At 47.4% G+C, this 13,251-nt stretch overlaps 1 protein-coding gene across 3 annotated transcripts in view; it reads right to left on the bottom strand.

Moving 5' to 3' along the window:
• The window catches only part of KIFC1 (kinesin family member C1), a gene marked incomplete in the record, with an annotated part of 1,304,428 nt that overhangs the window by 491,692 nt on the left and 799,485 nt on the right, over positions 1-13,251 (bottom strand). For all 3 annotated transcript variants that reach the window (XM_044083556.1, XM_044083558.1, XM_044083557.1), the window contains 1 exon segment: positions 7,734-7,901. In XM_044083556.1, the coding sequence (XP_043939491.1) occupies positions 7,734-7,901 (168 nt within the window).

Genomic DNA, 13,251 nt, shown 5'->3' with positions numbered 1-13,251 from the left:
GGGCCTGATCAAGATAACTAAGTCTTCAGCCATTTTGATCATCTGTTTTTTAGGCATACGTGGCACGTGGCTCATGCGTCAAGTTTTTTAGACTTAGAAGTTGTCTTTGTTTTTGAAGCTGGCATCGGTTTTATATAGAAATGTTGAGACCTGAAAACACCCTCAGAAGCCGGTGCCTGCTCAGTGGCTCTGGACCCATCCGAGGGAGAGACATCCGCGGGTTCAATACTTTGAGAATCTCGCGGCATACCGGACTCCACATGGGTCTTGGTAGAGGCCTGCGACTCAAAAGTAGCAGGTATCAGGGGCTGCGAAAGCGCCTCCTTGAGTACCGGCGACTGGCTTAGGAGATGCTTAATCGGTTTTGGACCTCGACGCTCTGTCTCTGTCCTTTTCTTTGCGTTTTTTGTAAACTCCGGTAGTCGGATTGCTATCAGACGACATTTCAGGGTAATTAAATCTAGATCCAAAATATTTTGAAGCAAAGATATACCGAAGCTTAATAGTGCGTTGGTTAAATCTAGCACAAAACCGACTGCAAGGCACGTTATGATCTGGGCCCTAGGCAAGGAATACAATACAAATGAAAATCCTTATGAGGTATTTGCTTCCCACAAGTAATGCAATTATTAACTTTTACTGACATCGGCAAGGAGCAAGAAAAAGTTTCCCCAGTGGGGTACTTAGCTTTAATTGAAGACTTCGGTTCTGAAACTCGAATGTGAAAATTTCAGGAGTCAGCCGACCGGCACTTGCGAACTGCTTCTGGCACCGCGCGGCAAGAAAGACTGAATAAAATGGCGTCAGCTGCATGTTTTATACCCCTGACGACCTGACGTCATGGAAGAGGAGACAGCAACCGACGCAGGACCCAAGACTTTGATATTCAGGCCGATTGAGGGCAACCTGCCAGCAGATTACCCCAAATGTAATGACTGCAACAGTGAAACACGATGAACATCTTCAAATCTACTGATGCTGCACGTTCAAAGGGAGGAGCAATTAATGCCTGCAGAACCAAGGTAAGGTCCCCAAGGAGGAACAGAGTCTTTAAATCGGGGGACGTAAAAGACAGGTGCCTTTAAGAAAAGCCTTACACAGTCTCGAAGAAGTCAGAGCATTCAAGTTTTCGTCGACATGGAAATTTGAGATGGCTGTCAGTTGCACTTTCACCGTAGAGGAACTAGCTCAGTGTTGGGATATATTGGCTAAAAAATCCAACGCTGCAGGAACTGAGGCTGTAAAGGGATCTAGATTCATCTGAGAAGCCCAAATACAGGATAGTTGCCATTTGCTGCAGTAAATCTTCCTAGTGGAAGCCTTGTGGGATGCCACCAGAATAGTTTTTACTGAAGATGACGGACCGGGAGTCCTGGCAATCAAGAGAACTGGAGCAACCAAACCGTCAGCTTGAGGCTGTCCAGGTTGGGTGGACATGTGCCTGAGGGATGAGAGATGAGATCCAGGCAAGGATCCAGAATCCAAGGAGGAGCTAGAACATGAGACCAGAGGAAGGGGAACCACACTTGATGAGGTCAGAACAGGGCAATGAGGAACACTTTGCACCCCAGTCAGCAAGCTTTCTGAAGAAACTTCGGAATGAGAGGTAATGGGCGATAAGCATACAGCAGCCCGGGAGGCCAAGCATGGACTAGAGCATCTCTAGGGGGGAACCACTGGTGAAGGGATAAGAGTGAAGAACTCGCTGCACTTTGCGATGGAAGGAGCTGCGAAGAGATCACAAGGCTGACCCCACGCAAGGAAGATCTCCTCCACTATCGATTGTTTCAGAGACTACTCGTATAGCGTTAGAATAGCCAGACTCAATATATCTGCTAAAATGTTGGTGCATCCTGGGATGTGTGTTACGATCAGAAATCGACTGGTGGATATCGCCCACTCCCACACTCTTATGACTTTATGGCAGAGAGGGTAATATCTGGTTCCCCCCTGTTTGTTGATGCACCAGACAACCGACATGTTGTCTGACTGAACTGCAATCGTCCCCGGGGGAAGAACAGTGTGAAAGGCTTGCAACGCTAAAAGCACTGCTCTCATCTCCAGAACATTGATATGCAATCTGGTCTCGGTCTGGAACACGCGTCTTGGACCGTCCTCCCCAAATAATGCCCCCCCACCCCAAGCTGGGAGGCGTCCATGGTCACTGTGGCTTGGGCTGTGGGTGAAATGAATGGCTGTCCTGCTAAGATCTCTGGCGATTGGAGCCACCAGAGAAGCGAAGTCGTGCAGGTTTTGCTGATTTGAATTGGATAGTCCATGGGGAGATCTAGCCAAGACCACTGTACTGCCAGAGTCCACTGAAGAACACGCATGTCAAGATGTGCACAGGGAAGGATCGAGATTGCTGTGGGCAAAGAGCTTAGGGCTCAGAGAACGTCGCCTGCCTTTGGTAGCCTGGGGCCAAGGATCACTGATATATGGGCCCGTAGGCTCTGGACCCTGTCTAGAGTTAGGAAGACTTTCAATTGGAGGGTGTCCAACCATGCCCCGATAAAGTCCAAGAGGGACTTGGGAACATTGATAGTAATCCCTAGCTGGATTGCAAGATGATGGAAGGAGTCTCTGGCCATACAAAGAAGACGCTTGGTGGAAGCAGCGAGGAGCCAATCGTCTAGGTAAGGAAATACCTGAATGCCCAGAAGCCTCAGGTGAGCCGCTATGACTGCCATTACCTTGGTAAACACCCTGGGGGCTGAGGTGAGACAGAAGAGTAGGGCTCTGAACTGGAAATGATTGGCTCCCAGCCAGAAGCAAAGTAATCTCCTGGAACTTCTGCGAATCTTGATGTGGTAGTAAGCGTTCTGGAGGTCTATGAGCACATCCAGTCGCATTCTCCAAGATAAGGTAGAATGGACTGTAGGGTGACCATCCGGAATTTCTGCTTGGCTACAGCCAGGTTCAGGGTTGACAGGTACAAAATGGGCCTGAGGTCCCCCCGTCTTTTTTGGCACAAAAAAGAACCTGGAGTAAATGCCTGATCCAGATTGATTTGGGGGGACCGGTTCAATGCTCGTTTGCGAAACAGCTTGGAAACCTTTAGCGCTGCCGCCTTCCTTTGAGCGGGTGGAACATCTGGGAGGCACTTTGGCTGGACTGGAAGGGTAACGAACAGGATGATGTAGCCTCTGGATATTATTTGAAGCACCCAACGGTCTGCAGTTATAGACTCCCAAGCCGTTGGGTGCAATGATAATCTTCCCTCGACTGTCTCCAGAGTAGGACAGTTGGGCCAACCCCTCAGGGCTGCTGTGTGGGCCTGTCCTGTTTCAAAAGCTTTTTATGTTGTTTCAGTAGTTTTTAATAAACTACTTACTATATCATGGCTCACTGGTTGCTGGCTTAGTTTTTTCTTTTTTTCCTGTCCAAGGTCTCCCTAGACCCAAAGTTCCTCACCCCCCCCACCTCTGGGGCAGCGTCGGTCTTGTTCCCCTCGGCCTCTATGGGACGAGTTGTCCCGAGTCTCCTGGGAAAACTGTGATTTTTGGAACCACATCTTCTTTTGCCCCTTCTGATTCCTAGAAAAGGATCCTTGAGGGCTAGAGAAGCAGACTGACGGCAGACAAAGTCTTCCCATCCTTTTCGCTCTGGACCAGAGTGTCACGCTCGGTCTTCCCAGAAAGGGAAGAACCATCAAAAGGAGCATTTGTGAAAGAAGCCTTCCACGAATTAACAGTCTGAGCAAAGTGTGCAGCCTCATAGCTACGCCGGTCTCATCCGCCCTCGCCGCTCCTTCTGTGGCATGGGAAAGGAGACGCATGGACGTGTTCGATACTGATTTGAGAGTCGATGCTTGTCCGATGACAAAGACTATGGGGGCAACTCAGCGAACACCATGACTACGTCTCGTTGCAGTTGTATGACGTGTGCCAAATAATTCATCGCTCGAATGGAAAACGTCGCTGAAGAAAACACTCGCTTCCCAAACCGATCCACTGCTCTGTACTCCTTGTCCGGAGGGTGGACAGAGGAACTCTCTTGTGCCAGTTCCCTCTTGGTGGCTGCTGCAACCACCATAGCATCCACCTAGGATCCTTTGTACCAGGCTTGTCTGTCCGAGAGTGGAGAGAGAATTGTGTCCGGGCATTTTGGTATTGGCTCTATGGTGTCGGGCGCCTTCCATGCCCGCGTGGTGATAAGATCCACTAAGGGATCCGTAGGAGGCGATACCCAGGATGTAGATGGGTCCATGCCAAAGGCCTCCAGGACACAGACTCATAAGTAGAAGGTTTTGGGGCTGACCAACCTCCCTTCTGGTGGAGGATCTCTATGATGTCTCCAAAGGAGACATACTCGGGAGGTGACCTGGGTAAACCTTTTCCTTCATCTAAATCAGTGTCTTTTGTCAAGGACTCGGGGCAGTCCAGGTGCCTCCTTTTACACGTGTGCTTACATGGACCCTCTTCAGTGGGACACACTGAAGAGGACTCGTGAGTCACTGTGGTGGTGGGGTTCTTCTAGCACGGGCTGTCCCTGGGACAAGCTGAAGAGAGTCGTAACCGAATCCAAGGGAGCCTGGGCGGAATCAAAGGAAATAGGCTGAGGTCTCGATCTTTGGGAGAGAACCCTCTCCACCACGTCGAACGCCAGTGGAGAGCGTACCTCCTTAGCACCCAACAAGGAGGAAGTTCTCCCTGGGTCTGCCTTGAGGATTGGGGCTGAGGCAAGAGTAGCCAGGGTTCCGAAGGAATGGCTCAGATAAGACAGGGTCGGAGCCGAAGACACCTCCATCCCTTTGGAACAGACTCCCAGTCCTGGGCCGCGAGAGTTGCTTGGATCCGAACTGGTCTGATCAGAGGAACTCAAGGTAATCACCGCCAAACTCCCAAGCTCCAAGGATCCTCGGATCCATAAATCCCGAAACCGCTGCCCAGATCAGGGAAGGAGAAATTGGATGAAAGAAGGGCATGGAGGCCCCCCTCTCCAAAGGGAGAGGAGCCTGGCAAGACTCCCATTTGGATTTGGGTCCAAATAAACCTCCTCCTCATCCTGTCCATATCCAACTCTGATAGACTCTGAGTCGAGCACAGGAAGGTGACAGACTCTGATCTGGCTGGTCTTTGCGACAACCTCAATGAAGGCCTCAGATCCAAGGGCTCTGGGGAGAACCTCGGGGAGTGGAGCCGAGGAGATTTAGGTCTGGACACTTTGGAAGGCAGGCTAGGGAAGAGCTCCTGCTCTGGGGACTGCTTGCAGGGCCTATCCCCTTCTCTTATCTCTATTCTTATTCCTCTTATACTTTCCTTTAGCCTCCCCTTCAACAGGTCTAGTGGGAGGTTGAGTCCCAGCCTGAGGGGGGGAGGGGGAGGGGTTGAGCAACTGCTGGCGGAGCCGAGGCCGTTGCATCTAAAGAGGAAACAGGTAGAAGGCCCTTTGCAACCAGTTTGGCCTTCCTTTCTTTTAAGGCCCTGAGATTAAACCCAGTGCACACGCTACACTGAACTTAAAGGTGGGGAACACTCAGGCAAATGGGGAAGGTAGGAGATGTGATGGGTTATGAGTAAGGGGGAGGAGCTTGGAGCAGATGCTCGACAAGTTGCCGGCTTGGATCCAAATACACACAGGTTGCAGATAAAATGAAGTTAACTACTTCAGATAATACATTTTTCTGGCAGTAATATGAATCCATGTATACATTTCGGTATTTCAGCAATTATTTCTAACACGTGAAGCATGCTAACAGTTAGAAAACAAAGTATCAGAAAATGACCCAAACAGTACTTAATACAATGAGTAAACAGGATCTAAAGAAAAGACTAACTTGCTATAGATGCAAAAAATGCAGGATTTTCACAAACTGGATGGGGAGTCTGGTCCACAGAAGCAGTATCCTCTGAGAGATATACCTGTCCCTCCAAACCATTCTGTCCCTGTTGCAGAAGAGGTTTAGATCTCTACAACCAGTATCTCTGATGCTATTTGACTTGCTGAAATACAAAAAAATCTATCAGTAATAGGTTGAAGGATGCTTTGTATGCCAGACATAGGTCATCTCTTAGCAGTCTGTACGATACAAAGTACAGTGACGGGGCTTAGAGTTGGTCTGTGTAGGACACGTTTAGGCCTTGTACCCTTTTAGTAAGGTATCTCTGTGGGTGTTCCAGTTGTTGCCATGTGTCTGGAAAAGATGCACGTCAAAGGGGTCATTACATTTAATGTTGTGCCTAATGAGGGCTGAGTGAAGGGAGACAATTATATCCCCAGATCTAGACACAATCCCTTTGTTTATAAGCTGTGCAATATAGAAGAATGTTCTTACAACAGACACACTTGTCAAAAGTTAGGTCACTGCCAACAAATTCCCAAATTCTGAAATAGGTCAACTCAGGGGGGGGGGGCATTGTCACAATGTGGTAGTTCCCTGTGGCAGATGACTTCCCAAATTATATAATAATGTATTTTTTTAGCATTTAATTTCAGTTAATGATTTTGGTACTAGTTATACATTTGGGACAAACTTTCTTATAGGATGGTTAATTTACTTGGGGACTCTGACTACTGCTAGCTTACAGTCATCTCAAACTTTTCAACCATCTTAGCAGATGCAGATGAAGGAGATGATCCTTGCTGAGAAGGCAAAAGACCTTTTAAAACCAACTTGTCTTTATGACTTTGAAGGGCCTTGTATCCAAAGGAGGCACAGGCCTGAAAATTAGTGTCCAACTGGGCCACTCCCAAACGCATAGGGTGCTGGGGTCCTGTGGGGGTATTTTATGGCCACACTGGGAACACGTTTTGAAGCTATCAGACATACTGGAAAATGAGGAATTATACAGCACAACAATATACTACAGGACAAACAGTACTACTAATTACAAGTATCTAATTACTACAAACTTTTAAGCCCCAAAAACACAGAATACCGAAAGGATATGACCTTAAAGGGTCTATCCACTAAAGTACAAAATCTGACTAGAATAGAGAGAAGATTTCTTACTAAATTTTTTAGTAGCTACAACAAGGGCAGGAAAAGGTAAAGTTAGCCTAAGCTAGAAAATAAGAAAAGTGAAAAAATTTGTATTCATTTTTTACTAAGAAGTGGAGATCAAAGCACCTATAATCAAACCACCATTCAGTTCAGGCAGCATAGAGGATCTAAGGTATTCAGCGAGAGGCAGAGCGAGCTTATGGGTAGGGAAGAGAGTTAGAGCCTCTGATCCACATATTTGGCAGTGCCAAGATCGGATAGGAGTTCCCATTTGTTGAATCAGATGGAAATGGACAACATCAGATCTATAGAAATCTATCAGAAGAGGACAGAAAAGATTGGAAGTGAGATCAGACATGCGAATCACAAAAAAAAAAAAAAAGGGGGGGGGGCATATGAATGATCCCCAAATATGAAACAAAATCTAGATGATTTAGGAATTTTGCCTGGAAGTGCTTGCATGGATACTTTATACTGCAAAGAATGTTTCCTTTAACTGTTTGACAAATGAGTAAGTAATAATTAATACTTTAACTTTCCAAATTTTAGACAAGTAAATACCTTTTTTTTAGCTTCAAATAGTACAGTTGGAATACATACACATATACTTCGACAGGAATCATTAATCCCGATTATCCAGCAATACCTGGAAAGTTACAGTTACATATTAACTATCAGTAAATCAACTTGTTCAAATGTCTATACAGAACTAATGCATTAGGATCTCAAAGACACCACTGAATACCAGGACAGTATTCTTAATTTGTTACTACTCAGCTATTCCCACCTTCAATTCCTGGATAATGTTATGCAGCTTCCGTCTCTGCATTTCTTGTGCACAAAGTTCGTCAGCTTGCCTGGCAGTTTCTGCTTTCAGATCTGCAACCTGAATCCTCAGCTGTTCAAGTTCATGCATGGCCTGGGATAAGTTTGCTTCAGTTACTTGTATTTGTCCCTAGAGAAGGAACAAGATTAGTAGTTTGCCTTAAAGCCATGTTATTCCCTTCCAAGACATTTATCTACTAATTTATATATACATAAAGCAAATGTAAAACAATTTTACATAAACTCGACTTGCACCATTACACAAATCAAAACAGAGCTGGATAGCTAAGTAACTACAGGTGATCCAGCGTGATCTTCAAAAACTATGATCGCTGCTCTTGATTCAAGCAAACGTTATGGTGAGTACATAACTTCTTTATGTGAAGTTGCTCAATCTCGCCGTTCATTCTTCACTGAAGGGTAGTGTCTCTAGCACCCTAAATCCTGGGTGGCTCACGGGAGTACATTTTACAGGACCGTAGAACCAAAGGAAGCCCTGCCCCTGGAGACCTTATCCACTTTGTAATGAGTGATAAAAGTGTGAGACTTAGACCAAGTGGCTGCAGCACAGATGTTATCAAGGGTAACTTGGCTTGAAAGGCCGAAGTATAAACTGCTCTGGTTGAATGCGCCTTCACTTTATGCAACAAAGACCTATTTGGCAGATGAATAAGTGTAAGTGATACAATCTGAAATCCACTTAGAAAGGGTTGTTTTAGCCACTGGGCTACCTTTTCTGGCTTCAGAGAATGAAACAAAAAGCTGGTCTGACTTTCTGATGTCTTTTGTTCTATCCAGATATCATCTAAGCGGTCTATGAACATCAAGTTTGTGCAGCATGTATTCTAATTTGCTGGTATGGTTGGGGGAAAAAAATGGGCAACTCAATAACTTGATTGATGTTTGGCTCAGAACATACTTTAGGCAAAAAGGAAGGGTTAGTCCTAAGGGATACTCTGTCAGGGTGAAAAATCATATAGGGGGGTTTGATAGATAACACCTGAAGCTCTGACACTCTGCAAGCAGAAGTAATGGCCACTAGAAAAATAGTTTTCCATGACAGAAACTTGAGCTGACTATGTGATGCTGGTTCAAAGGGAGGAAGGACAATAAGGGATAGCATGAAATTCAAGCTCCAGGGAGAATAAGGAGTCTTCACTGGAGGTCTCATGTGAAAGGTACCTTCAATAAAAGCCTTGGATAACTGGTGTTGCATAATATTGAGCCCATTAATACCAAGATGAAAATTAGATATAGCTGCTAACTGGACCCAAACTGTAGCAGCTGCCGCTCCTTCATGAAAAATCTTATTCAAGAATTCTAGTATGGATGACAATGGAGCTTGGCAAGCATCACTGTAATTGTTAGAAGCCCAAATGGAAAATCTCTTCCACTTACTACGATACAATTTTCTGGTGGAAGGTTTATGGGAGGCCAACAAAATTTGACTTGTGTCATACGAAAGATTATGAAGCCTGGCTATACGGGGAACTGGAGCAGCCAAGCAGTCAGCTTCAGTGACTGCAAGGAAGGATGGAGGTCCCCTGACGGATGTGTCAGAAGGTCTGGAACTGGGTCCAGGATCCATAGATCCTCCAAGAGATGATGGTAAAGAAATGGAAACTAAATCTGCTGAGGCCAATGTGGGACTATAAGAATGACAGTCCTTCCCAGTGACTTTCCTTTCTGTAAAAACCTGGGTATCAGCGGAATTGGGGGAAATGCACAGAGGAGACCCGGGGGCCAATCGTGTACGAGTGCATCCCTCAGGGGTTCTCCCGGAGGGGGTATCAGGGCAAAGTAGCTTCTGCATTGGATGTTGATGTGGCTGGCAAAAAGATTGCAGCAAGGCTGGCCCCATTTGCGGAAAATCCTGTCCACAATCTCTTGTTTGAGGGACCATTCGTGTGGCCACAAAATTGCCCTGCTCAGCTTGTCCGCTATCACGTTGGATCTCCCCGGGATGTGCGTTGCCAACAGAAAGTGCTGGGATGACATAGCCCACTGCCAAACTCTGAGGGCTTCTCGACAAAGGGGGTAAGACTTGGTCCCGCCCTGTTTGTTCAAATACCAGACCGTTGACATGTTGTCTGTCTGTATGGCAATTGTCCCTAGAGGAAGAGAGTCCTGAAAGTACTGCAACGCCAGAAGTACCACTCTCATCTCTAGAACATTGATATGCAAATGTGACTCTTGATCTGTCCATGTGCCTTGGGCAGTCTTTCCCTGAAAATGCCCCCCCCCCTCCACCCTATCAAGGAAGCATCAGTGGTCACAGTGACTACTGGAGGGGGGAGTACAAAGGGGCATCCTATTGTGACATATAGAGACGTCAACCACCACTGAAGATCTCTCTTGCAAGCGTTTGTAGTCAGAATCATATGGTTCATTGGCAATTCCTGGTAAGACCATTGAGGGCACAGGAACCACTGAAGAATCCGCATATGCATCCTCACCAATGGAATGGCTAAAATTGCTGCCGCCATCAACCCTAGTACTTTCAAGACCTCTGCGGCTGGATCTCTGTTCTTTGACACCAATAAAGTGATGTGTTGGCAAAGAATTAATACCCTTTTGACTGGAAGACAGAGTGGTGATTGAAGTGCCTGACTCTGCCCCTATAAAGACGATATGCTGCGATGGCGACAAGGCAGACTTTCTGAAGTTGACCGTAATGCCCAAGTGGTTGCAGAGTGTCAGAGTGGATTCTGTTGCCTGAATTAGTTGATGCCTGGTGATGGAGGTAAGAAGCCAATCGTCTAGGTACGGAAACACCTGGAATCCTAGACACCTCAGGTGAGCCGTGACCATTGCCATACATTTGGTAAACACTCTGGGGGCTGTAGTGAGACCAAAGGGCAGGGCTCAAAACTGGTAGTGACTGGCTCCCAGCCGGAAGCGCAGATGATCTCGGGATGGTCTGGCCATTTTTATGTGGTAGTATGCATCCTTGAGATCGATCAAGCACATCCAATTGTCCTTCCCTAAAAAGGGAAGTATGGACTGAAGTGTGACCATCCAAAACTTCTCTTTTTGCACAAATTGGTTTAGTCTGCTGAGATCCAAAATGGGTCTCCAGTCCCCTGTTTTCCTTGGAACCAAAAAGAATCTTGAGTAAGTTACAAATCCTGTTTGGTCTGCTGGGACTGGCTGGATGACTCTCTTTTTTTTCTAGCAACTTGTGGATCTCTGTGGTTGCTTGTTCCCTGTAACTGGGTGGAACGTCCGGGATTCTCTTGAAGGGAAGGGCTAGAGAGGAGAACAGTATGGAATACCCTCTGGAAATGATGCTTTGTACCATCTGTCATTTGTAATATCTAGCGAGGCTTCTGGGTGCAAAGATAAGTGACCCCCGACTGCCTCCAGAGCAGGACAGTTGGGCCTCCTCTCAGAAGCGCTGGTAGGGTTGGCCAGAGAACTGATCTCTGTCACCCTGGCGAGGGCGGCGTCTTCCATTATTACCCCCTCTGCCCCTGGAGGAAAGGGTTCTCCACGTGTGTCCTGAAGGACTCATTGGGCTTTCCGGAACCACATCTTCCCTCCCCTTTGGGATAAGGCTGAGTAGGGGTGGAAAAACAGACTCCTATGGCAGAGTCTTTCTCTCCTGTTCACACCTGGTCAATGTTTCCTTTACCTTTGGCCCAAACAAGGATGAGCCATTAAATGGGGTGTTTACAAATGAAGACTTTAAAGGCTCCGCAAAGGAAGAGAGGTGCATCCAGGCATGCCTGCGAAGAGGAATCCCTGTACCTGCAGCCCTACTCAAACCATCCGCTGCATATATGAGGCGCATGGACGAGTTCACAATGAAATGAAGGGTAGCAAGCTGGGCAGAAACTTTGTCAGAGACGCCTGCAGCTACAGTAGCCTGAAGAGAGTTTTCCAGATCCTTAAGAAGATCTCTTTGCAGTCTGGTGAAATGGGTCAGATAATTCAGTGATCGAAGAGTGAAAGTTGCTGAAGTGAACATGCGTTTCCCATATCTATCCATGATCCTGGAGACTCTAGGAGGATGGATAGACGCAGAAGTTTCAGACAATTCCTTCTTGGTGGCTGCCGCCACCAGCATGGCATCAACAGGAACTCAAATTTATTAGGCCTCCGAGGGACAGGCTCCATGGACTCCGGCGACTCCCATGCCCTACGAGAGACCAATTGCATAAGTTCATCATGGGGTGGAGACACTCAGGAGGTGGAAGGTTGAGACCCAAAAGCCTTCAGAAGAACCGACTCATCCTCAGTAGGGCTTTTAAACTGCCAATCACCCCTCTGCCTAAGGATATCGAGTATCTCCGCAAAGGAGATGTCCTCAGAGGGGGATCGAGGGGACCCTTCTGACTCATCCAAGTCAGTGTCAGATGTCAATGACTCCTGTGGGGAGTCCAAGTGCCTCCTCTTGCACAGTCTCTTTCTGGGGACTTCCTCAGTGGGAACCTCTGGGGAAGTCTCAGAAGAGCAGGGAGCACCCAGTGGGGCTACCTGAGGCTCTGGACCACTACACTTGGGGTGACCGATAGTAGCAGAAGTGGAAACAAGCACTTTAAGGGATGAAGAGGCCAAACCTGGTGATGAGGAAGTCTTTGGAGACAACACTTGTCTCATGGCTCCGAAAGCATCACGGCTTCGATGAGGAGTCAACAGACTCGAAGGGACTGCAATCCCCTTCCGCACCAATGCCATGGGCTCCGAGCCCGAGGTAGGAGTCGAGCTCACCCGAGCCGAAGCCCAGAGAGGAAGAGTCGGCACGGACAAGTCAGTGTGACTATCCTCCCTGGATTGGACAGGGGAGTGTCTGCTCCTAGAGTCCCCAGTCGGCGCAGAGGACATCCGAAAAGATGGAGCCGACGACACTGGAGCAGCCGTCGGCTCCAAGGGTTCTACAATCAAGTTGGCCTCCTCCGGCTCCAAAGGACCGATTCGGCTTGGAGGAGTAGTAGTCAATTCCGGAAGTGTAGTCTTCGGTTCCGATGCCCGGGTCGGAACCAACAGCAATTTAGCTAGGCCTGATGCCGATAACAGCTTCTGTACCAGTCGATCCATGTCCAAATCCAAAAGGCTAACCGAGGACCTGGAAGAAAGCACAGATGGTGCTGACTGGAGAAGTGGAGAAGAGGGAGTCTCTGAGACCGGTTCCAAGCCAAGGTCCTGGCTACGAAAAGAACAGCCTGTCGGCTCTGAAGGCTGTGGAGCCGAAGTCACAGTATATTCCACTTTTTTTGATTTTTTTGCCTTAGACTTGGAGGAAGATTTGCTGGCCCCATTCTGGTCAGACAAAGCTTCCACAAAAGAGTGCTTAAGGAGACCTCGATCTAGAAGTTTCCTCTTCCTCTCAGCAAGCACCCTAGCAGAAAAGGAGTGGCAAATACTGCAGGCCTCCTGAAGGTGCACCTCACCCAAACAATAAACACAGTGAACATGTGCATCAGTCACTGACATTTTCTGTCTGCAGTCTGGACATTTTTTAAAACCAGACTTTGGGT

Source organism: Protopterus annectens, chromosome 9.part0, assembly GCF_019279795.1.
Source record: "Protopterus annectens isolate FY-2018-M chromosome 9.part0, PAN1.0, whole genome shotgun sequence".
NCBI classification, from domain to species: domain Eukaryota; kingdom Metazoa; phylum Chordata; order Ceratodontiformes; family Protopteridae; genus Protopterus; species Protopterus annectens.
This window is presented reverse-complemented; position numbering and strand designations above follow the sequence as displayed.